This window comes from Zonotrichia albicollis, chromosome 4, assembly GCF_047830755.1.
Source record: "Zonotrichia albicollis isolate bZonAlb1 chromosome 4, bZonAlb1.hap1, whole genome shotgun sequence".
Taxonomy (NCBI): Eukaryota; Metazoa; Chordata; class Aves; order Passeriformes; family Passerellidae; genus Zonotrichia; species Zonotrichia albicollis.
This window is the reverse complement of record NC_133822.1, coordinates 1,901,466-1,926,383: the sequence shown is the minus strand read 5'-3', so window position 1 is coordinate 1,926,383 and position 24,918 is coordinate 1,901,466. Positions and strand designations below refer to the sequence as shown.

Here is a 24,918-nt window from a genome sequence, read left to right as displayed (position 1 = left end):
GCTCAGGCAACACCTGAGCTTCACCAAAGGTGGTGAGGGAGACAAAATTGCTCCCCACGACCCAGAAGTGATTCCCTGATCCCAGACGTGGAATTCCCTGAGCAGCAGCCGGCCCCAGACAGAAACTCCCACAGGGTACAGGACGCTTCCCCCACAACACTAATTAGGGATGATGACTCTCACAGCACACCCTGATCTGCATCTGCTCTTCTCCTCAGGCCACCTGCGAGCAGGAGCCTCCCCACAAAACCCCCTGAGGGGGAAATCCAAGGAATTCTGAGCCAAAAAAACCCTCTTTATTCATATACAAAAAGCCATTGGCATAGAAGTTTACAGGTGCATTTCTAATTCCAAAGTGCTTTTACAAGAAAAAGCCAGAGCAAGAGTTTGCCATTCCAGCCAAAGCAGGCAGCTGAGACATCCCCGGGTTAGGAACCACCGGGATCTCCTGGCTAGGCCGGACGTCAGGCCCGAGCTAGGCCTGAGTTAGGCCCGAGTTAGGCCTGAGTTAGGCCCGGCTCAGGGTCACTCACCAATTAACAGCAGTGGGATAAAGCTCAAGACACCCAGGCTAGAGAGGAGCTCTATGCAAGCAGGGGAGGTTTAATAAATCAAACGTGGCCGGTCCTCGGGCACCCCCGGGCCCTCAGGAACTCGGGACACAAGTCTGGATTCCAGCCGAGCTCAAGACCAGGCCGCAGTCTGTCAGTACTCATCCTCCTCACCCTCATCCTCCTCCCCGTCCGCCGAGTCCCTTCCAACCTCCTCATAATCCTTCTCCAAGGCCGCCAGGTCCTCCCTGGCCTCGGAGAACTCACCCTCCTCCATGCCCTCCCCCACGTACCAGTGCACGAAGGCGCGCTTGGCGTACATCAGGTCAAACTTGTGGTCCAGGCGGGCCCAGGCCTCGGCGATGGCCGTGGTGTTGCTCAGCATGCACACAGCCCTCTGCACCTTGGCCAGGTCGCCCCCTGGCACCACTGTGGGCGGCTGGTAGTTGATGCCCACCTTGAAACCGGTGGGACACCAGTCCACGAACTGGATGGAGCGGCGCGTCTTGATGGCGGCGATGGCGGCGTTGACGTCCTTGGGGACAACGTCCCCGCGGTAGAGCAGGCAGCACGCCATGTACTTGCCGCGGCGAGGGTCGCACTTGACCATCTGGTTGGAGAACTCGAAGCAGGCGTTGGTGATCTCGGGCACGGAGAGCTGCTCGTGGTAGGCCTTCTCCGCCGAGACGATGGGCGCGTAGGTGGTGAGCGGGAAGTGGATGCGCGGGTAGGGCACCAGGTTGGTCTGGAACTCGATGAGGTCCACGTTGAGGGCGCCGTTGAAGCGCAGCGAGGCCGTGACCGAGGAGACGATCTGGCCGATCAGGCGGTTGAGGTTGGTGTAGGTGGGGCGCTCGATGTCCAGGTTGCGGTGGCAGATGTCGTAGATGGCCTCGTTGTCCACCATGAAGGAGCAGTCCGAGTGCTCCAGCGTGGTGTGCGTGGTCAGGATGGAGTTGTAGGGCTCCACCACGGCCGTGGACACCTGCGGGGCCGGGTACACCGAGAACTCCAGCTTGGACTTCTTGCTGTACTCCACGGAGAGGCGCTCCATGAGGAGCGAGGTGAAGCCGGAGCCGGTGCCTCCTCCGAAGCTGTGGAACACCAGGAAGCCTTGGAGTCCACTGCACTGGTCAGCCTGCAGCAGAACGTCAGAGATTTACCCAAGGACCCAAAAAATATCCCAAGAATATTGGGTATTTATCCCTTTCAGGACTGGAATAACAATCCCAAGAAAACAGATATTTTTCCCTCTAAGGACCAGGATAATTATGCCAAGAATATTGGATATTTATCCCAAGGACTAGAAAACTACCCCAAGAATATTCTATATTTAGGCCTGTAAGGACTGGGATAACTATCCCAACAAAATGGATATTTAGCCATTTAAGGACCAGGATAACTATCCCAATAATGGTGATTTATTTCTTTAAGAACTGGGATAACTATCCCAACAAAATGGATATTTATCCATTTAAGGACCAGGATAACTATCCCAATAATGGAGATTTATTTCTTTAAGAACTGGGATAACTATCCCAACAAAATGGATATTTATCCATTTAAGGACCAGGATAACTATCCCAATAATGGAGATTTATTTCTTTAAGAACTGGGATAACTATCCCAACAAAACAGATATTTATCCATTTAAGAACTGGGATAGCTATCCCAACAAAATGGATATTTAACCATTTAAGGACCAGGATAACTATCCCAACAAAATGGATATTTAACCATTTAAGGACCAGGATAACTATCCCAACAAAATGGATATTTATCCATTTAAGAACTGGGATAACTATCCCAACAAAACAGATATTTATTCATTTAAGAACTGGGATAACTATCCCAACAAAATGGATATTTATCCATTTAAGGACTAGGATAACTATCCCAACAAAATGGATATTTAACCATTTAAGGACCAGGATAACTACCCCAAGATTTACAGCAAAAAATTCTGCTTAGAGCACTCACTGACCATCTTAAGCCCAGTTTTAACACAACAATCCTCTGCTTTTAGGACAAAAACGCACAAATCCAGAGGCTTTCCGAGCCCCAAACCAAATTGCAACAACGCCTGGACCTCACCTGAAGCTGTTTTTTAATTTATTGGGCTGTTTTTTAATTTATTATTTAAATTTTAATTTAAATTATTTTAATTTTTCACTTCAAGACTCCTACCCCAAACTCCACAAGGGTGTCCGGAAGGGTGTTATGTTATTTTTACCCAGAAGTGTGTTATGTTATTTTAACCCAGAAGGACGTTATTTTTTACCCAGAAGGGTGTTATGTTATTTTTACCCAGAAAGGCGTTATTTTTACCCAGAAGGGTGTTATGTTATTTTTACCCAGAAAGGCGTTATTTTAACCCAGAAGGGTGTTATGTTATTTTTACCCAGAAGGGTGTTATGTTATTTTTACCCAGAAAGGCGTTATTTTAACCCAGAAGGGTGTTATGTTATTTTTACCCAGAAGGGTGTTATGTTATTTTTACCCAGAAAGGCGTTATTTTAACCCAGAAGGGTGTTATGTTATTTTTACCCAGAAAGGCGTTATTTTAACCCAGAAGGGTGTTATGTTATTTTTACCCAGAAAGGCGTTATTTTAACCCAGAAGGGTGTTATGTTATTTTTACCCAGAAGTGTGTTATGTTATTTTTACCCAGAAAGGCGTTATTTTAACCCAGAAGGGTGTTATGCTATTTTTACCCAGGAGTGTGTTATGTTATTTTTACCCAGAAAGGCATTATTTTAACCCAGAAAGGCGTTATTTTTACCCAGAAGGGCGTTATTTTTACCCAGAAGGGTGTTATGTTATTTTTACCCAGAAAGGCATTATTTTAACCCAGAAAGGTGTTATTTAAACCCAGAACTCGGTGCTTCCCTCACCATTTTGCGGATGCGGCTGAGCACGGTGTCGATGATCTCCTTGCCGATGGTGTAGTGCCCGCGGGCGTAGTTGTTGGCAGCGTCCTCCTTGCCGCTGATGAGCTGCTCCGGGTGGAAGAGCCCGTGGTAGGGCCCCGTCCTGATCTCATCTGCACCAGGGGGAGAAATCAGCCAGAGCAGGGCACAAGGAAAGGTTCTGGGAGGAGCTGATGGAGCAAAATCCGTGGGATGTCCGGCAGGAGGGCATGGCATGGTCAGGGAAGGGTTGTGGGAGTAATGGAAGGGGATGGCTCAGCCCCTCTGTGTTCCTGAAGGATTCATTTTTCCCTCCTGCCAAGGACTGGGTGTCGGGTTTTCGGCTGTTTGAGGGGCCTGGAAAGGCCCGGGGTGGCCTTGGGGCAGCCCGCGTATCGAAGGACGAGAAGAGGCTTCAGTTCTTCTTTCTGTTTTTATGTTTATTAATTGTTTATCTAAAAGATGTTCTTTCAGCCGAACAGAGCTCTGCTCAGCAGCCAGCCATGAGCACACTGTCTGCCCTCCGGGGCAGCCACCTATCTTTATACCCATTGTTACATGTACAATATTTATCATTTTTCCCCAATACCTTTCACCCTTATTGCCCGGTGCACTTTCAGTAATGACCAATCCCAAAGTGCCACCATCACCACAGAAGATGGAGGAGAAGAAGAAGAAGAAGAAGGACAGGACACGCCCCAATTCCTCCATCTTACTTCTCTAAACCCCCCTGTACAGAAATCCTAAACCCTGTGTTTCACTCTCTAATTAACCAATCCCTTCACCATTCACCCCGGTGAAACCCTCCTGTCCTCATACAGGTGTCGTCTCCTGTGTAGGGTCAAAGTCCAGCCACCAGACACTTCTGGAACATTCCAGGACTCCTGAGCCCCCCAAGGGTGCTCTCGGTGGCACCTCAGGACTCAGATCCTGAGATCCCACATCTGGGAATCACTTTTGGCCCCATTCCCGTGGGATTTCCTGTGTGGAAATGACTTTCCTCCTAATTCCCTTATTTACCTCTTCATCTCCCATTCAAAACCCCCAAACTTCCTTTGATTCACCCCAAATCCCACCAGCTCTGGACTGGGGGACACAAGAACATCCCAAATTCTTGTCACACAGGTAATGTCCTACCAGAACTCCATCCTCACCCTGCACCCAGCCTGAGATCCTGAATTAATCTGGTTTAACGAGCCAGGACCTTATTTACCTCCTCATCTCCCATTCAAAATCCCCAAACTTCCTTTGATTCACCCCAAATCCCACCAGCTCTGCATTGGGGGACACAAGAACATCCCAAATTCTTGTCACACAGGTAATGTCCTACCAGAACTCCATCCTCACCCTGCACCCAGCCTGAGATCCTGAATTAATCTGGTTTAACGAGCCAGGACACCACAATTCCAGAGTTTTTGTGGGATCAGTTACCAGAGGAGGAAAAATTTGGAAGCTCCAGCTCCATCCTCTGCTCTCCACACAGACAAAACCCCTCCAGCGTTGACATTTCCACCTGACCCAGCTCCAGAGGGTTTTTAAATCCACTCCATCCCAACATAAAACACATTCCATAATCTCCTGACTCACCTCATTAAGCTCTCCACTCGATCCCTTAATGAGGTGCCTGTAAATTAAGCAGAACCCAAACAAAAGCCTGCAAAACCCTTTAATTAGGCCTAATGAGTCACAGCCCAGATGGAAAGACAGGAGGAGAAGCCTGGAAGGCAGGAGCGGGTGGTTGGGCTTGGACTCATTTCCTAAATAAATAATTATTATTCTCTAAGAGGACGCCTCAAATTGTGGTGCCACACAAACAAACAGCCAGGGATCCCTGAGGGAGCTGGAAGGAAAAGTGAAAATTTTTGGGAAGCCATCAGCTTGGAAAAGTGGGGATATTTGGGAAGCCATCAGGTTGGAAAAGTGGGAATTTTTGGGAAGCCATCAGGTTGGAAAAGTGGGGATTTTTGGGAAGCCATCAGGTCGGAAAAGTGGGGATTTTTGGGATGCCATCAGGTCGGAAAAGTGGGGATTTTTGGGATGCCATCAGGATGGAAAAGTGGGGATTTTTGGGAAGCCATCAGGTTGGAAAAGTGGGGATTTTTGGGATGCCATCAGGTTGGAAAAGTGGGGATTTTTGGGAAACCATCAGGTTGGAAAAGTGGGAATTTTTGGGATGCCATCAGGATGGAAAAGTGGAGATTTTTGGGATGCCATCAGGTTGGAAAAGTGGGGATTTTTGGGAAGCCATCAGGTTGGAAAAGTGGGGATTTTTGGGATGCCATCAGGTTGGAGAAGTGGGGATTTTTGGTATGCCATCAGGTTGGAAAAGTGGGAATTTTTGGGAAGCCATCAGGTTGGAAAAGTGGGGATTTTTGGGAAGCCATCAGGTTGGAAAAGTGGGGATTTTTGGGATGCCATCAGGTTGGAAAAGTGGGGATTTTAGGGAAGCCATCAGGTTGGAGAAGTGGGAATTTTTGGGAAGCCATCAGGTTGGAAAAGTGGGGATTTTTGGGAAGCCATCAGATTGGAAAAGTGGGGATTTTTGGGAAGCCATCAGGTTGGAAAAGTAGGAATTTTTGGGATGCCATCAGGTTGGAAAAGATGGAATTTTTGGGATGCCATCAGGATGGAAAAGTGGGGATTTTTGGGAAGCCATCAGGTTGGAAAAGCGGGGATTTTTGGGAAACCATCCGGTTGGAAAAGTGGGAATTTTTGGGAAGCCATCAGGTTGGAAAAGTGGGAATTTTTGGGATGCCATCAGGTTGGAAAAGTGGGGATTTTTGGTAAGCCATCAGGTTGGAAAAGTGGGGATTTTTGGGATGCCATCAGGTTGGAAAAGTGGGGATTTTTGGGATGCCATCAGGTTGGAAAATTGGGAATTTTTGGGAAGCCATCGGGCTGGAAAAGTGGAAAATTTTGGGAAGCCATCAGGTTGGAAAAGTGGGAATTTTTGGGAAGCCATCGGGTTGGAAAAGTGGGGATTTTTGGGAAGCCATCAGGTTGGAAAAGTGGGAATTTTTGGGAAGCCATCAGGTTGGAGAAGTGGGGATTTTTGGGAAGCCATCAGGTTGGAAAAGTGGGGATTTTTGGGAAGCCATCAGGTTGGAAAAGTGGGGATTTTTGGGATGACATCAGGTTGGAAAAGTGGGAATTTTTGGTATGCCATCAGGTTGGAAAAGTGGGGATTTTTGGGAAACCATCAGGATGGAAAAGTGGGAATTTTTGGGAAACCATCAGGTTGGAAAAGTGGGGATTTTTGGGATGCCATCAGGTTGGAGAAGTGGGGATTTTTGGGATGCCATCAGGTTGGAAAAGTGGGAATTTTTGGGAAACCATCAGGTTGGAAAAGTGGGAATTTTTGGGATGCCATCAGGTTGGAAAAGTGGGGATTTTTGGGAAACCATCAGGATGGAAAAGTGGGAATTTTTGGGAAACCATCAGGTTGGAAAAGTGGGGATTTTTGGGATGCCATCAGGTTGGAAAAGTGGGGATTTTAGGGAAGCCATCAGGTTGGAGAAGTGGGAATTTTTGGGAAGCCATCAGGTTGGAAAAGTGGGGATTTTTGGGAAGCCATCAGATTGGAAAAGTGGGGATTTTTGGGAAGCCATCAGGTTGGAAAAGTAGGAATTTTTGGGATGCCATCAGGTTGGAAAAGTGGGAATTTTTGGGATGCCATCAGGATGGAAAAGTGGGGATTTTTGGGAAGCCATCAGGTTGGAAAAGCGGGGATTTTTGGGAAACCATCCGGTTGGAAAAGTGGGAATTTTTGGGAAGCCATCAGGTTGGAAAAGTGGGAATTTTTGGGATGCCATCAGGTTGGAAAAGTGGGGATTTTTGGTAAGCCATCAGGTTGGAAAAGTGGGGATTTTTGGGATGCCATCAGGTTGGAAAAGTGGGGATTTTTGGGATGCCACCAGGTTGGAAAAGTGGGGATTTTTGGGATGCCATCAGGTTGGAAAATTGGGAATTTTTGGGAAGCCATCGGGCTGGAAAAGTGGAAAATTTTGGGAAGCCATCAGGTTGGAAAAGTGGGAATTTTTGGGAAGCCATCGGGTTGGAAAAGTGGGGATTTTTGGGAAGCCATCAGGTTGGAAAAGTGGGAATTTTTGGGAAGCCATCAGGTTGGAGAAGTGGGGATTTTTGGGAAGCCATCAGGTTGGAAAAGTGGGGATTTTTGGGAAGCCATCAGGTTGGAAAAGTGGGGATTTTTGGGATGACATCAGGTTGGAAAAGTGGGAATTTTTGGTATGCCATCAGGTTGGAAAAGTGGGGATTTTTGGGAAACCATCAGGATGGAAAAGTGGGAATTTTTGGGAAACCATCAGGTTGGAAAAGTGGGGATTTTTGGGATGCCATCAGGTTGGAGAAGTGGGGATTTTTGGGATGCCATCAGGTTGGAAAAGTGGGAATTTTTGGGAAACCATCAGGTTGGAAAAGTGGGAATTTTTGGGATGCCATCAGGTTGGAAAAGTGGGGATTTTTGGGAAACCATCAGGATGGAAAAGTGGGAATTTTTGGGAAACCATCAGGTTGGAAAAGTGGGGATTTTTGGGATGCCATCAGGTTGGAAAAGGGGGAATTTTTGGGAAGCCATCAGGTTGGAAAAGTGGGGATTTTTGGGAAGCCATCAGGTTGGAAAAGGGGGAATTTTTGGGAAGCCATCAGGTTGGAAAAGTGGGGATTTTTGGGAAGCCATCAGGTTGGAAAAGGGGGAATTTTTGGGAAGCCATCAGGTTGGAAAAGTGGGGATTTTTGGGAAGCCATCAGGTTGGAAAAGTGGGGATTTTTGGGAAACCATCAGGTTGGAAAAGTGGGGATTTTTGAGAAACCATCAGGATGGAAAAGTGGGGATTTTTGGGAAGCCATCAGGTTGGAAAAGTGGGAATTTTTGGGAAGCCATCAGGTTGGAAAAGTGGGAATTTTTGGGATGCCATCAGGTTGGAAAAGTGGGGATTTTTGGGAAACCATCAGGTTGGAAAAGTGGGGATTTTTGGGAAACCATCAGGATGGAAAAGTGGGGATTTTTGGGAAGCCATCAGGTTGGAAAAGTGGGGATTTTTGGGAAGCCATCAGGTTGGAAAAGTGGGGATTTTTGGGATGCCATCAGGTTGGAAAAGTGGGAATTTTTGGGAAGCCATCAGGATGGAAAAGTGGGAATTTTTGGGAAGCCATCAGGATGGAAAAGTGGGAATTTTTGGGAAGCCGTCAGGTCGGAAAAGCGGGGATTTTTGGGATGCCGTCAGGTTGGAAAAGCGGGAATTTTCGGGAAACCATCAGGATGGAAAAGTGGGGATTACTGGGAAGCCATCAGGTTGGAAAAGTGGGGATTTTTGGGAAGCCATCAGGATGGAAAAGTGGGGATTTTTGGGATGCCATCAGGTTGGAAAAGTGGGGATTTTTGGGAAACCATCAGGTCGGAAAAGTGGGGATTTTTGGGAAGCCATCAGGTTGGAAAAGTGGGGATTTTTGGGAAGCCATCAGGTTGGAAAAGTGGGGATTTTTGGGATGCCATCAGGTTGGAAAAGTGGGAATTTTTGGGAAGCCATCAGGTTGGAAAAGTGAGAAGTTTTGGGAAGCCATCAGGTTGGAAAAGTGGGGATTTTTGGGATGCCATCAGGATGGAAAAGTGGGAATTTTTGGGAAGCCATCAGGTTGGAAAAGTGGGGATTTTTGGGATGCCATCAGGTTGGAAAAGTGGGGATTTTTGGGAAGCCATCAGGTTGGAAAAGTGGGGATTTTTGGGAAGCCATCAGGTTGGAAAAGTGGGAATTTTTGGGAAACCATCAGGTTGGAAAAGTGGGGATTTTTGGGAAGCCATCAGGTTGGAGAAGTGGGGATTTTTGGGAAGCCATCAGGAAAAAAAAATCCCATTTTTACCAATGACAGTGGGCTCATCAGGATCCCATGGAAAAAGGGTTGGGAATTACGGATAAAGATGGATCAGGGGAAAAAAAAAATCCCATTTTTACCAATGACAGTGGGCTCATCAGGATCCCATGGATAAAGGGTTGGGAATTATGGATAAAGATGGATCAGGGGAAAAAAAAAAATCCCATTTTTACCAATGACAGTGGGCTCATCAGGATCCCATGGAAAAAGGGTTGGGAATTACGGATTAAGATGGATCAGGGGAGAAAAAAAAATCCCATTTTTACCAATGACAGTGGGCTCATCAGGATCCCATGGAAAAAGGGTTGGGAATTACGGATTAAGATGGATCAGGAGGAAAAAAAAAAATCCCATTTTTACCAATGACGGTGGGCTCATCAGGATCCCATGGAAAAAGGGTTGGGAATTATGGATAAAGATGGATCAGGGGAAAAAAAAAATCCCATTTTTACCAATGACAGTGGGCTCATCAGGATCCCATGGAAAAAGGGTTGGGAATTACGGATAAAGATAGATCAGGGGAGAAAAAAAAAATCCCATTTTTACCAATGACAGTGGGCTCATCAGGATTCCATGGAAAAAGGGTTGGGAATTACGGATTAAGATGGATCAGGGGAGAAAAAAAAATCCCATTTTTCCCATTTTTACCAATGACAGTGGGCTCATCAGGATCCCATGGAAAAAGGGTTGGGAATTAGGGATTAAGATGGATCAGGAGGAAAAAAAATCCCATTTTTACCAATGACAGTGGGCTCATCAGGATCCCATGGAAAAAGGGTTGGGAATTACGGATTAAGATGGATCAGGAGGAAAAAAAATCCCATTTTTACCAATGACAGTGGGCTCATCAGGATCCCATGGAAAAAGGGTTGGGAATTATGGATAAAGATGGATCAGGAAAGAAAAAAAAATCGCATTTTTACCAATGACGGTGGGCTCATCAGGATCCCATGGAAAAAGGGTTGGGAATTACGGATAAAGATGGATCAAGGGAGAAAAAAAAATCCCATTTTTACCAATGACAGTGGGCTCATCAGGATCCCATGGAAAAAGGGTTGGGAATTACGGATTAAGATGGATCAGGAGGAAAAAAAAAATCCCATTTTTACCAATGACAGTGGGCTCATCAGGATCCCATGGAAAAAGGGTTGGGAATTACGGATAAAGATGGATCAGGGGAAAAAAAAAAATCCCATTTTTACCAATGACAGTGGGCTCATCAGGATCCCATGGAAAAAGGGTTGGGAATTACGGATTAAGATGGATCAGGAGGAAAGAAAAATCCCATTTTTACCAATGACAGTGGGCTCATCAGGATCCCATGGAAAAAGGGTTGGGAATTACGGATAAAGATGGATCAGGGGAGAAAAAAAAAATCCCATTTTTACCAATGACAGTGGGCTCATCAGGATCCCATGGAAAAAGGGCTGGGAATTACGGATAAAGATGGATCAGGGGAAAAAAAAAATCCCATTTTTACCAATGACAGTGGGCTCATCAGGATCCCATGGAAAAAGGGCTGGGAATTACGGATAAAGATGGATCGGGGGGAAAAAAAAATCCCATTTTTACCAATGACAGTGGGCTCATCAGGATCCCATGGAAAAAGGGTTGGGAATTACGGATAAAGATGGATCAGGGGAGAAAAAAAAAATCCCATTTTTACCAATGACGGTGGGCTCATCAGGATCCCATGGCAAAAGGGTTGGGAATTATGGATAAAGATGGATCAGGGGAAAAAAAAAATCCCATTTTTACCAATGACAGTGGGCTCATCAGGATCCCATGGAAAAAGGGTTGGGAATTACGGATTAAGATGGATCAGGAGGAAAAAAAAATCCCATTTTTACCAATGACAGTGGGCTCATCAGGATCCCATGGAAAAAGGGCTGGGAATTACGGATTAAGATGGATCAGGAGGAAAAAAAAATCCCATTTTTACCAATGACAGTGGGCTCATCAGGATCCCATGGAAAAAGGGTTGGGAATTACGGATTAAGATGGATCAGGAGGAAAAAAAAAAATCCCATTTTTACCAATGACAGTGGGCTCATCAGGATCCCATGGAAAAAGGGTTGGGAATTACGGATAAAGATGGATCAGGAGGAAAAAAAATCCCATTTTTACCAATGACAGTGGGCTCATCAGGATCCCATGGAAAAAGGGCTGGGAATTACGGATAAAGATGGATCAGGGGAGAAAAAAAAATCCCATTTTTACCAATGACAGTGGGCTCATCAGGATCCCATGGAAAAAGGGTTGGGAATTACGGATAAAGATGGATCAAGGGAGAAAAAAAAAATCCCATTTTTACCAATGACAGTGGGCTCATCAGGATCCCATGGAAAAAGGGTTGGGAATTACGGATAAAGATGGATCAGGGGGAGAAAAAAAAATCCCATTTTTACCAATGACAGTGGGCTCATCAGGATCCCATGGAAAAAGGGCTGGGAATTACGGATAAAGATGGATCAGGGGAAAAAAAAAAATCCCATTTTTACCAATGACAGTGGGCTCATCAGGATCCCATGGAAAAAGGGTTGGGAATTACGGATTAAGATGGATCAGGGGAGAAAAAAAATCCCATTTTTACCAATGACAGTGGGCTCATCAGGATCCCATGGAAAAAGGGCTGGGAATTATGGATAAAGATGGATCAAAAAAAAAAAAAAATCCCATTTTTACCAATGACAGTGGGCTCATCAGGATCCCATGGAAAAAGGGCTGGGAATTACGGATAAAGATGGATCAGGGGAAAAAAAAAAATCCCATTTTTACCAATGACAGTGGGCTCATCAGGATCCCATGGAAAAAGGGTTGGGAATTACGGATTAAGATGGATCAGGGGAGAAAAAAAATCCCATTTTTACCAATGACAGTGGGCTCATCAGGATCCCATGGAAAAAGGGCTGGGAATTATGGATAAAGATGGATCAAAAAAAAAAAAAAAATCCCATTTTTACCAATGACAGTGGGCTCCAGGTCGATGAACACGGCCCGGGGCACGTGCTTGCCAGAGGCTGTCTCGCAGAAGAAGGTCTCGAAGGAGGAATCCACCTGCTCGGAGCTGGGATCCATGGATTTCAGCTGCTTGGAGCCGGGAATGGTCCCGTCGGCCTGGATGCCGTGCTCCAGGCAGTAGAGCTCCCAGCAGGCATTGCCCATCTGCACCCCGGCCTGCCCGATGTGGATGGAAATGCACTCCCTCTGGAAAAGGGGAAAAACATGGAATTGTATCCCTCTGGAAAGGGGAAAACATGGAATTTCACACAGGGATGTGGATGGAAATGCACTCCCTCTGGAAAAGGGGGAAACATGGAATTGTATCCCTCTGGAAAGGGGGAAAACGTGGAAATGTATCCCTCTGGAAAGGGGGAAAACATGGAATTGTATCCCTCTGGAAAGGGGGAAAACATGGAATTGTATCCCTCTGGAAAAGGGGAAGCAACAAGGAAATGCACTCCGTCTGGAAAGGGGAAAAACATGGAATTGTATCCCTCTGGAAAAGGGAAAAAACATGGAATTTCACACAGGGATGGGGATGGAAATGCACTCCCTCTGGAAAAGGGAAAAACATGGAAATGTATCCCTTCTGGAAAGGGGGAAAACATGGAATTGTATCCCTCTGGAAAAGGGAAACAACAGGGAATTGTATCCCTCTGGAAAAGGGAAAAAACATGGAATTTCACACAGGGATGGGGATGGAAATGCACTCCCTCTGGAAGGGGGAAAAACATGGAATTGTATCCCTCTGGAAAGGGGGAAAACATGGAAATGTATCCCTCTGGAAAAGGGAAACAACGGGGAAATGGATCCCTCTGGAAAGGGGAAAAATGGGGAAATGTATCCCTCTGGAAAAGGGGAACGGAATTTCACACATCCTGTGGAGAGGGATGTGGATGGAAATGGACTCCCTCTGGAAAAGGGAAAAACATGGAAATGTATCCCTCTGGAAAAGGGGAAAACATGGAATTGTATCCCTCTGGAAAAGGGAAAAACATGGAATTGTATCCCTCTGGAAAGGGGAACGGAATTTCACACATCCTGTGGAGAGGGATGTGGATGGAAATGCACTCCCTCTGGAAAACATGGAAAAACATGGAAATGTATCCCTCTGGAAAAGGGGAAAACATGGAATTGTATCCCTCTGGAAAAGGGAAAAAACGGGAAAATGTATCCCTCTGGAAAGGGGAGACAACAGGGAAATGCATCCCTCTGGAAAAGGGGAACGGAATTTCACACATCCTGTGGAGAGGCATGTGGATGGAAATGCACTCCCTCTGGAAAAGGGAAAAATGTGGAAATGTATCCCTCTGGAAAGAGGGAAAACATGGAATTGTATCCCTCTGGAAAAGATAAAAACATGGAAATGTATCCCTCTGGAAAAGGGAAAAAATGGGAAAATTTATCCCCTCTGGAAAGGGGGAAAACATGGAATTGTATCCCTCTGGAAAGGGGGAAAACATGGAAATGTATCCCTCTGGAAAATGGAAACAACATGGAATTGGATCCCTCTGGAAAGGGGGAAAACATGGAATTGTATCCCTCTGGAAAAGGGGAAAACATGGAATTGTATCTCTCTGGAAAAGGGAAAAAATGGGAAAATGTATCACCTCTGGAAGAGGGAAAAACACAGAATTGTATCCGTCTGGAAAGGGGAAAAACATGGAAATGCACTCCCTCTGGAAAAGGGAAACAACATGGAAATATATCCCTAGAAAAGGGAAAATATGGAATTGTATCCCTCTGGAAAAGGGAAAAAATGGGGAAATGTATCCCTCTGGAAAAGGGGGAAAACATGGAATTGTATCCCTCTGGAAAAGGGGAACGGAATTTCACACATCCTGTGGAGAGGGATGTGGATGGAATTGTATCCCTCTGGAAAGGGGGAAAATGGGGAATTCTATCCCTCTGGAAAAGGGGAAAACATGGAAATGCATCCCTCTGGAAAAGGGAAAAACATGGAAATGTATCCCTCTGGAAAAGGGAAAAACATGGAAATGTATCCCTCTGGAAAAGGGGAAAACATGGAATTGTATCCCTCTGGAAAAGGGGAAAACATGGAATTGTATCCCTCTGGAAAGGGGGAAAAACAGGGAAATGTATCCCTCTGGAAAAGGGAAAAACATGGAATTGTATCCCTCTGGAAAAGGGGAACAACAGGGAAATGCATCCCTCCGGAAAAGCGGAACGGAATTTCACACATCCTGTGGAGAGGGATATGGATGGAAATGTATCCCTCTGGAAAAGGGAAACATGGAAATGTATCCCTCTGGAAAAGGGAAACATGGAAATGTATCCCTCTGGAAAGGGGGAAAACATGGAATTGTATCCCTCTGGAAAAGGGGAAAACATGGAAATGTATCCCTCTGGAAAGGGGAAAAACATGGAATTGTATCCCTCTGGAAAAGGGGAAAAACGGGAAAATTTATCCCTCTGGAAAAGGGAAAAAACATGGAAATGTATCCCTCTGGAAAGGGGGAAAACATGGAATTGTATCCCTCTGGAAAAGGGAAACAACAGGGAATTGTATCCCTCTGGAAAGGGGGAAAACATGGAAATGTATCCCTCTGGAAAAGGGAAACAACAGGGAAATGGATCCCTCTGGAAAGGGGAAAAACATGGAAATGGATCCCTCTGGAAAAGGGAAAAACATGGAATTGTATCCCTCTGGAAAAGGGAAAAAATGGGAAATGGATCCCTTCTGGAAAAGGGGAAAACGTGGAAATGGATCCCTCTGGAAAGGGGGAAAACGTGGAAATGGATCCCCTCTGGAAAGGGGAAAAACATGGAAAGGCACTCCCTCTGGAAAGGGGAAACGGGGAATTGTATCCCTCTGGAAAAGGGAAACAACAGGGAAATGCATCCCTCTGGAAAAGGGGAATGGAATTTCACACATCCTGCGGAGAGGGATGTGGATGGAAATGGACTCCCTCTGGAAAAGGGGAAAACGTGGAATTGTATCCCTCTGGAAAAGGGAAACAATGGGGAATTGTATCCCTCTGGAAAGGGGAAAAACATGGAAATGCGTCCCTCCGGAAAAGGAGGAGAGGAAAGGAGGGGAAAGGGAAAAGGAAAAGGAAAAGGAGAAAAGGAAAAGGAGAAAAGGAAAAGGAGAAAAGGAAAAGGAGAAAAGGAAAAGGAGAAAAGGAAAAGGAGAAAAGGAAAAGGAGAAAAGGAAAAGGAGAAAAGGAAAAGGAGAAAAGGAAAAGGAGAAAAGGAAAAGGAGAAAAGGAAAAGGAGAAAAGGAAAAGGAGAAAAGGAAAAGGAGAAAAGGAAAAGGAGAAAAGGAAAAGGAGAAAAGGAAAAGGAGAAAAGGAAAAGGAGAAAAGGAAAAGGAGAAAAGGAAAAGGAGAAAAGGAAAAGGAGAAAAGGAGAAAAGGAGAAAAGGAAAAAGGAAAAAGGAAAAAGGAAAAAGGAAAAAGGAAAAAGGAAAAAGGAAAAAGGAAAAAGGAAAAAGGAAAAAGGAAAAAGGAAAAAGGAAAAAGGAAAAAGGAAAAAGCTGCTGACTCCATGCTGGGCCAGGACGCAGCTGAGCAGCACCAGCTCCTCGGAGCCTCTGCCCATCCCTCCCATCCTGCTGGATCAGCACCAGCAGCTCGGAATAAAGAGCTCAGGGAGAAGCCAAGCTTGGAAAAGCTGCGCCCAGCTGGAGCCACAGCGGCTGGAGGAAGCAGGGACTGCCCCGGGGCAGAGCAGCTCCCAGTCTGGATTTATCCAGGTCATCCCCAGCAGGCTGTGACTCCAGGGAAGCTCCCTGGGCGCTGCCCTGGGTAATTGGCACCTGCAGGTGCCACCACGCCAGGATCAAAGCCATGGCACGGCCTCCTGGCCCCACCCCTGCCAGAACCCAAAATTACTGCGGAGCTGCTGCCCAAGGGAGCCGATCCCACCCGGGGAGGACACGCAGGGGAAAGGGGAATGGGATCGTCCCAATTGATCGCCCCAGCTGCGCTTGGGCTGCCACAGACGCAGATTCTGGAAAAGGGAAACTGTCGCAGACATTTCTTCATAGAAATCTTTTCTTTGAGATTTGTCTTTCTTCTGCGAAACAAAAGGCCCCAGAAGAAGAATGTAAACAATTGTTATCAGCTGCTGTGAAATGCAGCAGTGCCCCTGTGATTGGCTCATCTTCCATGTGTGCCATTAAAGGCCAATCACAGGAGCAGCTCGGGGACAGATTCCCTGCACACAGAACTTTGTTATTCATTCTTTCTATTCTATTCTTGGCATAGCTGCTCTCTGCAACCTCTCTTTTTCTTCCTTTTAGTATAATGTATTATATATCCTATATCAATAAATCAGCCTTCAGATCAAGAAACAAGATTCTCGTCTTTCTCTCACCACAGTGACCGTCTAAAGTCGCTGTAATAGGAAACGACAGCACCAAACTGGCACAGCATTGACAGGAGAATGGGGGAAAAGGGAAACGACAGCACCAAACTGGCACAGCATTGACAGGAGAACGGGGGAAAAGGGAAACGACAGCACCAAACTGGCACAGCATTGACAGGAGAATGGGGAAAAGGGAAACGACAGCACCAAACTGGCACAGCATTGACAGGAGAAGGGAAACGACAGCACCGAACTGGCACAGCATTGACAGGAGAATGGGGGAAAAGGGAAACGACAGCACCAAACTGGCACAGCAGTAACAGGAGAACGGGGGAAACTCAAACCTTGAAATTTAAAGGGGTTGCTCTCCTTAATGTCCTTGGTCTCATTAATGTCCTTAATGAATTTATGTTTTTTCCCGAGTTACACAGGCAGGAGAAATTGCACATGAGGGAGGGCAGAGGAGAGGGATGGAATTCCCAGCTGAACTCACACAGGGGTCAGTGGCCCTCTCCACACCTCACTGGGAGAGAGCTGCACAATCCCATTCCTGCGGGAATCAGGGTTTGGGGTGATCCCATTCCTGCCAGGATCAGGGATTGGGATGATCCCATTCCTGACGGGATCAGGGATTGCTGGGATCAGGGATTGGGACGATCCCATTCCTGCTGGGATCAGGGATTGCTGGGATCAGGGATTGGGATGATCCCATTCCTGCGGGATCAGGGATCGGGGTGATCCCATTCCTGGTGGGATCAAGGATTGGGGCGATCCCATTCCTGCCGGGATCAGGAATTGCTGGGATCAGGAGCTACTGGGATCAGGGATTGTGATCATGCCATTCCTGCTGGGATCAGGGATTGGGATGATCCAATCCCTGCTGGGATCAAGGATCACAGTGAATCCATTCCTCCCGGGATCAGGGATTGGGGTGATCCCATTCCTCCCGGGATCAGGGATTGGGGTGATCCCATTCCTCCCGGGATCAGGGATTGGGGTGATCCCATTCCTCCCGGGATCAGGGATTGGAGCGATCCCATTCCTGCCGGGATCCCGTTCCTGCCAGGACCAGGAGGGCCTGGGATCCCATTCCTGCCGGGATCAGGGATTGCTGGGATCAGGGATTGGGGTGATCCCATTCCTGCCGGGATCCTGTTCCTGCCAGGACCAGGAGGGGCTGGGATCCCATTCCTGCTGGAATCAGGGATTGCTGGGATGATCCCATTCCTGCCGGGATCAGGGATTGCTGGGATCAGGGACTGGGACGATCCCATTCCTGCCAGGATCAGGGATTGAGGTGATCCCATTCCTGTTGGGATCAGGAGAGGCTGGGATCCCATTCCTGCGGGATCAGGGATTTCTGGGATCAGGGATTGGGGTGATCCCATTCCTGCTGGGATCAGGGATTGGGACGATCCCATTCCTGCGGGATCAGGGTTTGGGGTGATCCCATTCCTGCCAGGATCAGGGACTGGGACGATCCCATTCCTGCGGGATCAGGGATTGGGGTGATCCCATTCCTGCCTGGATCAGGGATTGCTGGGATCAGGGATTGGGGTGATCCCATTCCTGCCTGGATCAGGGATTGCTGGGATCCCGTTCCTGCCAGAACCAGGAGGGGCTGGGATCCCATTCCTGCCGAGATCAGGGATTGCTGGGATCAGGGATTTGGATGATTCCATTCCTGCCAGGATCAGGGATTGGGGTGATCCCATTCCTGCCGGGATCAGGAGCTACTGGGATCCCATTCCTGCCGAGATCAGGGATTGCTGGGATCAGGGATTGGGGTGATCCTGTTCCTGCCAGGATCAGGGATTGGGGTGATCCCATTCCTGCTGGGGTCAGGGACTGGGGTGATCCCATTCCTGCCAGGATCAGGAGCTACTGGGATCCCATTCCTGCTGGGATCAGGAATTGCTGGGATCAGGAGCTACTGGGATCAGGGATTGAGGTGATCCCATTCCTGCGGGATCAGGGGTTGGGATGATCCAATCCCTGCTGGGATCAAGGACCACAGTGAATCCATTCCTCCCGAGATAAGGGATTGGGGTGATCCCATTCCTGACTGGATCAGGGATTGGGATGATCCCATTCCTGCCGGGATCAGGGATTGCTGGGATCAGGGATTGGGATGATCCCATTCCTGCTGGGATCAGGAGCTACTGAGATCCCATTCCTGCCTGGATCAGGGACTGGGACGATCCCATTCCTGCTGGGATCAGGAGCTACTGGGATCCCATTCCTGCCGGGATCCCGTTCCTGCCAGGACCAGGAGGGGCTGGGATCCCATTCCTGCTGGGATCAGGGATTGCTGGGATCAGGGATTGGGATGATCCCATTCCTGCCGGGATCAGGGACTGGGGTGATCCCATTCCTGCCAGGATCAGGGATTGGGATGATCCCATTCCTGTCGGGATCAGGGATTGGGGTGATCCCATTCCTGCAGGATCAGGGATTGCTGGGATCAGGGATTGGGACGATCCCATTCCTGCCGGGATCAGGGACTGTGATGATCCCATTCCTGCTGGGATCAGGGACTGGGACAATCCCATTCCTGCCTGGATCAGGGATTGGGACGATCCCATTCCTGCGGGATCAGGGACCGGGGTGATCCCATTCCTGCTGGGATCAGGGATTGCTGGGATCAGGGATTGGGGTGATCCCATTCCTGCCTGGATCAGGGACTGGGATGATCCCATTCCTGCCGGGATCCCATTCCTGCCAGGACCAGGAGGGCCTGGGATCCCATTCCTGCCGGGATCAGGGATTGGGACGATCCCATTCCTGTGGGATCAGGAATTGCTGGGATCAGGGATTGGGGTGATCCCATTCCTGCCGGGATCAGGGATTGGGACGATCCCATTCCTGTGGGATCAGGGATTGCTGGGATCAGGGATTGGGATGATCCCATTCCTGCCTGGATCAGGGACCACAGTGAATCCATTCCTGCTGGGATCAGGAGCTACTTGGATCCCATTCCTGCCAGGATCAGGGATTGGGACGATCCCATTCCTGCTGGGATCAGGGTGAACCCATTCCTGCCAGGATCAGGAGCTACTGCAATCAGGTATTGGAATGACCCCATTCCTGCGGGATCAGAGATTGGGATGATCCCATTCCTGCTGGGATCAGGGATTGGGATGATCCCATTCCTACGGGATCGGGGATTGGGACGATCCCATTCCTACGGGATCAGGGATTGGGACGATCCCATTCCTGCCAGAACCAGGAAGGGCTGGGATCCCATTCCTGCCGGGATCAGGAATTGCTGGGATCAGGAGCTACTGGGATCAGGGATTGGGATGATCCCATTCCTGCCAGGATCAGGGATTGCTGGGATCAGGGATTGGGACGATCCCATTCCTCCCGGGATCAGGGATTGGGACGATCCCATTCCTGCCGGGATCAGGGATTGGGGTGATCCCATTCCTGCCGGGATCAGGGATTGCTGGGATCAGGGATTGGGATGATCCCATTCCTGCGGGATCAGGGATTGGGGTGATCCCATTCCTGCCAGGATCAGGGATTGGGACGATCCCATTCCTGCCAGGATCAGGGATTGGGGTGACCCATTCCTGCCGGGGATCAGGGATTGGGACGATCCCATTCCTGTGGGATCAGGGATTGGGACGATCCCATTCCTGTCGGGATCAGGAGCTACTGGGATCCCATTCCTGCTGGGATCAGGGATTGGGACGCTCCCATTCCTGCCTGGATCAGGGACCACAGTGAATCCATTCCTGCTGGGATCAGGAGCTACTTGGATCCCATTCCTGCCAGGATCAGGGATTGGGACGATCCCATTCCTGCTGGGATCAGGGTTTGGGGTGATCCCATTCCTGACTGGATCAGGAATTGGGGTGATCCCATTCCTGCCTGGATCAGGGATTGGGGTGATCCCATTCCTGCCTGGATCAGGGATTGGGATGATCCCATTCCTGCCGGGATCAGGAGCTACTGGGATCCCATTCCTGCTGGGATCAGGAATTGCTGGGATCAGGAGCTACTGGGATCAGGGATTGGGGTGATCCCATTCTGCCGGGATCAGGGATTGCTGGGATCAGGGATTGGGGTGATCCCATTCCTGCGGGATCAGGGATTGGGACGATCCCATTCCTGCGGGATCAGGTATTGGGGTGATCCCAATCCTGCGGGATCAGGGACCACAGTGAATCCATTCCTGCCGGGATCAGGGACTGTGACGATCCCATTCCTGCTGGGATCAGGGATTGCTGGGATCAGGAGCTACTGGGATCAGGGACTGGGACGATCCCATTCCTGCCGGATCAGGGATTGTGACAATCCCATTCCTGCGGGATCAGGGACTGTGGCAATGCCATCACTCTGTCCCAGCTGTCCCCGCTCCCGGTGGCACTGCCGCCCGCCCTGCCCTGCCCAGCCCAGCGTGGTTGGGATTGTTCCCATCCCGGCTCTCCCGGAGCAGCTGCTCCTCCCAAAGCCCAGCCCAGCACCTGCTGCCCCCGGAGCACGGGAATTCACAGCCAGGGAACAGGGAGCTGAACAAAGGGAAAGGAAAGGAAAATATAAAAAAATGAAAAAAAGGAGAAATATAAAAGTGAAGTATAAAAAAATGAAGTATATTAAAAAATGAAGTATAAAAAATTGAAGTATATTAAAAAAATGAAGTATAAAAAAATGAAGTATAAAAAAATGAAGTATAAAAAAATGAAGTATAAAAAATGAAGCATATAAAAAATTAAGTAGAAAAATGAAGTATGTAGAAAAAATGAAGTATATAAAAAAATAAAGTATATATAAAAATGAAGTAAAGAAAATGAAGTATATTTAAAAAATGAAGTAGATAAAAAATGAAGTATATTTTAAAAATGAAGTATAAAAAAATGAAGTATAAAAAAATGAAGTATAAAAAAATGAAGTATATAAAAAGAATGAAGTATAAAAAACTGAAGTATATTTTAAAAATGAAGTATATTTTAAAAATGAAGCAAAAAAAAGTATATAAAAAATGAAGTATATAAAAAATAAAGTATAAAAAAAGAAGTATAAAAAAATGAAGTATATAAAAAATGAAGTATATAAAAAAATTAAGTATATAAAAAATAAAGTATAAAAAAATGAAGTGTATAAAAAAATGAAGTATAAAAAAATCAAGTATAAAAAGTATAGAAGGGAAGTATAAAAAAGAAGGATTAAAATGAAGTATTAAAAATGAAGTATAAAAATGAAATACAAAAATGAAATATAAAAATAAATATAAAAATGAAATATAAAAATTAAACATAAAAAATTAAATATAAAAAATTAAATACAAAAAATTAAATATAACAACTGAAATATGTGGGAGCTGCTGGAAGGGAAGAACTGCAGTGGTTTATTGGAGGTTTTCCCCTCCTCTTAAATATTCCACAGGGTTTTTTTGGGATTTTTTTTTTGGGATCTTCCCAACATTTGCCTCCAGCTGAAGCGATTTCCCAGACTCTGCCTATGGGCAGCCCATTGTTGTCCAGCTGATTTTCCCCCTGGGAAATATTTCATGTAAATGTAAATATTTAACATTTTTCCAGCCAGGCCAGACCAGAAATGCTCAGACTAAAGGAAAAGTTCAAAGCCAAATCCCCGCCAGCCACTTTGAAGTTTTCTCCCATTTGCAACCGGATTTTTTTCCCAACTCCTTTGCATCCACTAAAAAAAAAATAAAAAAAAATAAAAGTTGGGATCCTCATTCCCAAAAAAGTTTCAGCTGGAGCAGACAGAAATAATAATCAGAAAAAATTCCAGAATTTTAATTTTTAACCCACTTCAGTTTCCCAGCTGGGAAACGTTTTGGGGCAGGGATTCCATGGGAAAAAAAGGGGATTTTTATCCATTTTAAATAATCCCAAGGGTTTAGAGCAGACAAAGGCAACATGGCAGCACATTCCTAAATTAAAAAAACCAACCCTAAAAAAAACCAACCCTAAAAAAACCCAACCCTAAAAGTTGTTGCAGCACATGGGGAGAGTTGAAATTTTAGGAAAAAAGGGTGAAAAAATTTGATTTTCATTCATAACTTAGCTAAGGAAAAATAAGTTGTTTTTTTGCTGTTTCTACACACGTACGCCAAAAAAAAAAATTAAAAATAAAATTTAAAAAATCTTAATTTTTTACAAAGAAAAGCCCCAAGAGGCCACGGAACCATCCCTCATTTTTCCCCTTATAAGGAGCCAAACCCCGAATCAAAAACCCAGAAATTCCCGAGCAATCCCACAAAACCGCCTAAAATTAAAACACCAAGGAGGAGGGAAAAAAAACAAAAAAAAAGGAATTTTTAGCTCAGAACCAATGGGGAAAATTGGGAAAAATTCAGAATTTAATAATGGAGTGTTCTTACCATGGTGAGGCCGGGAGGGTTGGGCAGAGCAGCTGCGGTTCTGCCTCTGCCTGGGAATTTATAGCCAGGAAATTCTGGCTCCACCTGGATTTAAAGAAGTTTCTGTGAGTTTAAAGGAGCAGAGCTCCTTTTCCTGATATCCTAAAAAAATTCAGGATCGAATCCCACCCGGCTTGCGGGGTTTCTGGGGTTAAAGGCGGTGTCGTGGAAGACTTTTGGGGTTTTTTCCCCTTTTTTTTCCTTTTTTTTCCCTTTTTTTTCTTCTTTTTTTTTTTCTTATTTTTTCTTTTTTTTCCTTTTTTTGCTTTTTTTTTTCTTTTTTTTTCTCTTTTTTTTCCTTTTTTTTTCTTTTTCCCCTTTTTTATTTTTTTTTCCTGTTTTTTTTTCCTTTTTCTTTTTTTTCCTTTTTTCTTTTTTCTTTTTTTTTTCTTTTTTCTTATTTTTTCTTTTTCCCCTTTTTTCTTTTTTTTTCCTGTTTTTTTCCTTTTTTCTTTTTTTTCCCTTTTTTTCCTTTTTTATTATTTTTTCCACAATTCCCGATTCCCAAATCCACAATTCCCAATTCCCAAATCAACAATTCCCAATTTCCAGTTCCCAAATCCCCAATTCCACAATTCCCAGTTCCCAAACCCACAATTCCCAATTCCCAAATCCAAATTTCCCAAATCCACAATTCCCAAATCCACAATTCCCAATTCCCAATTCCCAGCTCCCAAATCCACAATTCCCAGTTCCCAATTCCCAAACCCACAGTTCCCAAATCCACAATTCCCCGTTCCTAAATCCAGAATTCCTGATTCCCAAATCCACATTTCCCAGTTCCCAAATCCACAATTCCCAAAGTCACAATTCCCAAATCCGCAATTCCCAGTTCCACAATTCCCGATTCCCAAATCCACAGTTCCCAATTCCCAATTCCCAAATCCACAATTCCCAAATCCACAATTCCCAGCTCCCAAATCCACAATTCCCAGATCCCAAATCCCCAATTCCCAATTCCCAAATCCACAATTCCCAAATCCACAACTCCCAGTTCCACAATTCCCAGTTCCCAGTTCCACAATTCCCAAATCCACAATTCCCAAATCCACAACTCCCAGTTCCACAATTCCCAGTTCCCAGTTCCACAATTCCCAAATCCACAATTCCCAAATCCACAACTCCCAATTCCCAAATCCACAATTCCCAGTTCCCAAATCCACAATTCCCAAATCCACAATTCCCAGTTCCCAGTTCCACAATTCCCAGTTCCCAGTTCCACAATTCCCAAATCCACAACTCCCAATTCCCAAACCCACAATTCCCAATTCCCAATTCCCAAATCCACAGTTCCCAAATCCACAATTCCCAGTTCCGAAATCCACAACTCCCAATTCCCAAATCCAAATTTCCCAAATCCACAATTCCCAGTTCCCAAATCCACAGTTCCCAAAGTCACAATTTCCAATTCCCAATTCCCAAATCCACGATTCCCAACTCCCAAATCCACAATTCCCAAATCCCAAGGGGGGGATTCAGAGCTGAGGGTGCAGCTGGATGCAAAGAACAGGAGGTTTGGGAAGCCTGGGAAATTTGGGAAGTTTGGGAAATCTGGGAAGTTCGGGAATTTTGGGAAATTTGGGAATTCTGGGAAGTTTGGGAAGTTTGGGAAGTTTGGGAAATTTGGGAAGTTTGGGAAGTTCGGGAAGTTTGGGAAGTTTGGGAAATTTGGGAAGTTTGGAAGTTTGGGAAGTTCGGGAAATTTGGGAAGTTTGGGAAGTTCGGAAGTCTGGGAAGTTTGGGAAATTTAGGAAGTTTGGGAATTCTGGGAAGTTTGGGAGGTTTGGGAAGTTCGGGAAATTTTGGAAGTTTGGGAAATTTGGAAAGTTTGGAAAGTTTGGGA

The 24,918-nt window shown here is 46.3% G+C and overlaps 1 protein-coding gene across 1 annotated transcript; it reads right to left on the bottom strand.

Moving 5' to 3' along the window:
* Positions 1 to 322: 322 nt before the first annotated feature.
* TUBAL3 (tubulin alpha like 3) lies at positions 323 to 23,104 on the bottom strand. The gene is made up of 4 exons (XM_074540381.1): positions 23,037 to 23,104; positions 12,313 to 12,556; positions 3,446 to 3,594; positions 323 to 1,689 (listed from the first exon to the last, which is right to left on the bottom strand). The coding sequence occupies exons 1-4, from the start codon at positions 23,037 to 23,039 to the stop codon at positions 706 to 708; spliced, it is 1,380 nt and encodes a 459-aa protein (XP_074396482.1). The 5' UTR covers positions 23,040 to 23,104; the 3' UTR covers positions 323 to 705.
* Between the last annotated feature and the right edge of the window lie 1,814 nt (positions 23,105 to 24,918).

Excerpts from the sequence above, each read along its gene's own strand:
- TUBAL3 (XM_074540381.1), bottom strand. Across the intron at positions 3,595-12,312 it reads CCTGGAGCCCACTGTCATTG|ATGAGATCAGGACGGGGCCC; the intron begins GTAAAAATGGGA and ends CCCCTGGTGCAG. Across the intron at positions 1,690-3,445 it reads TCAGCCGCATCCGCAAAATG|GCTGACCAGTGCAGTGGACT; the intron begins GTGAGGGAAGCA and ends GTTCTGCTGCAG.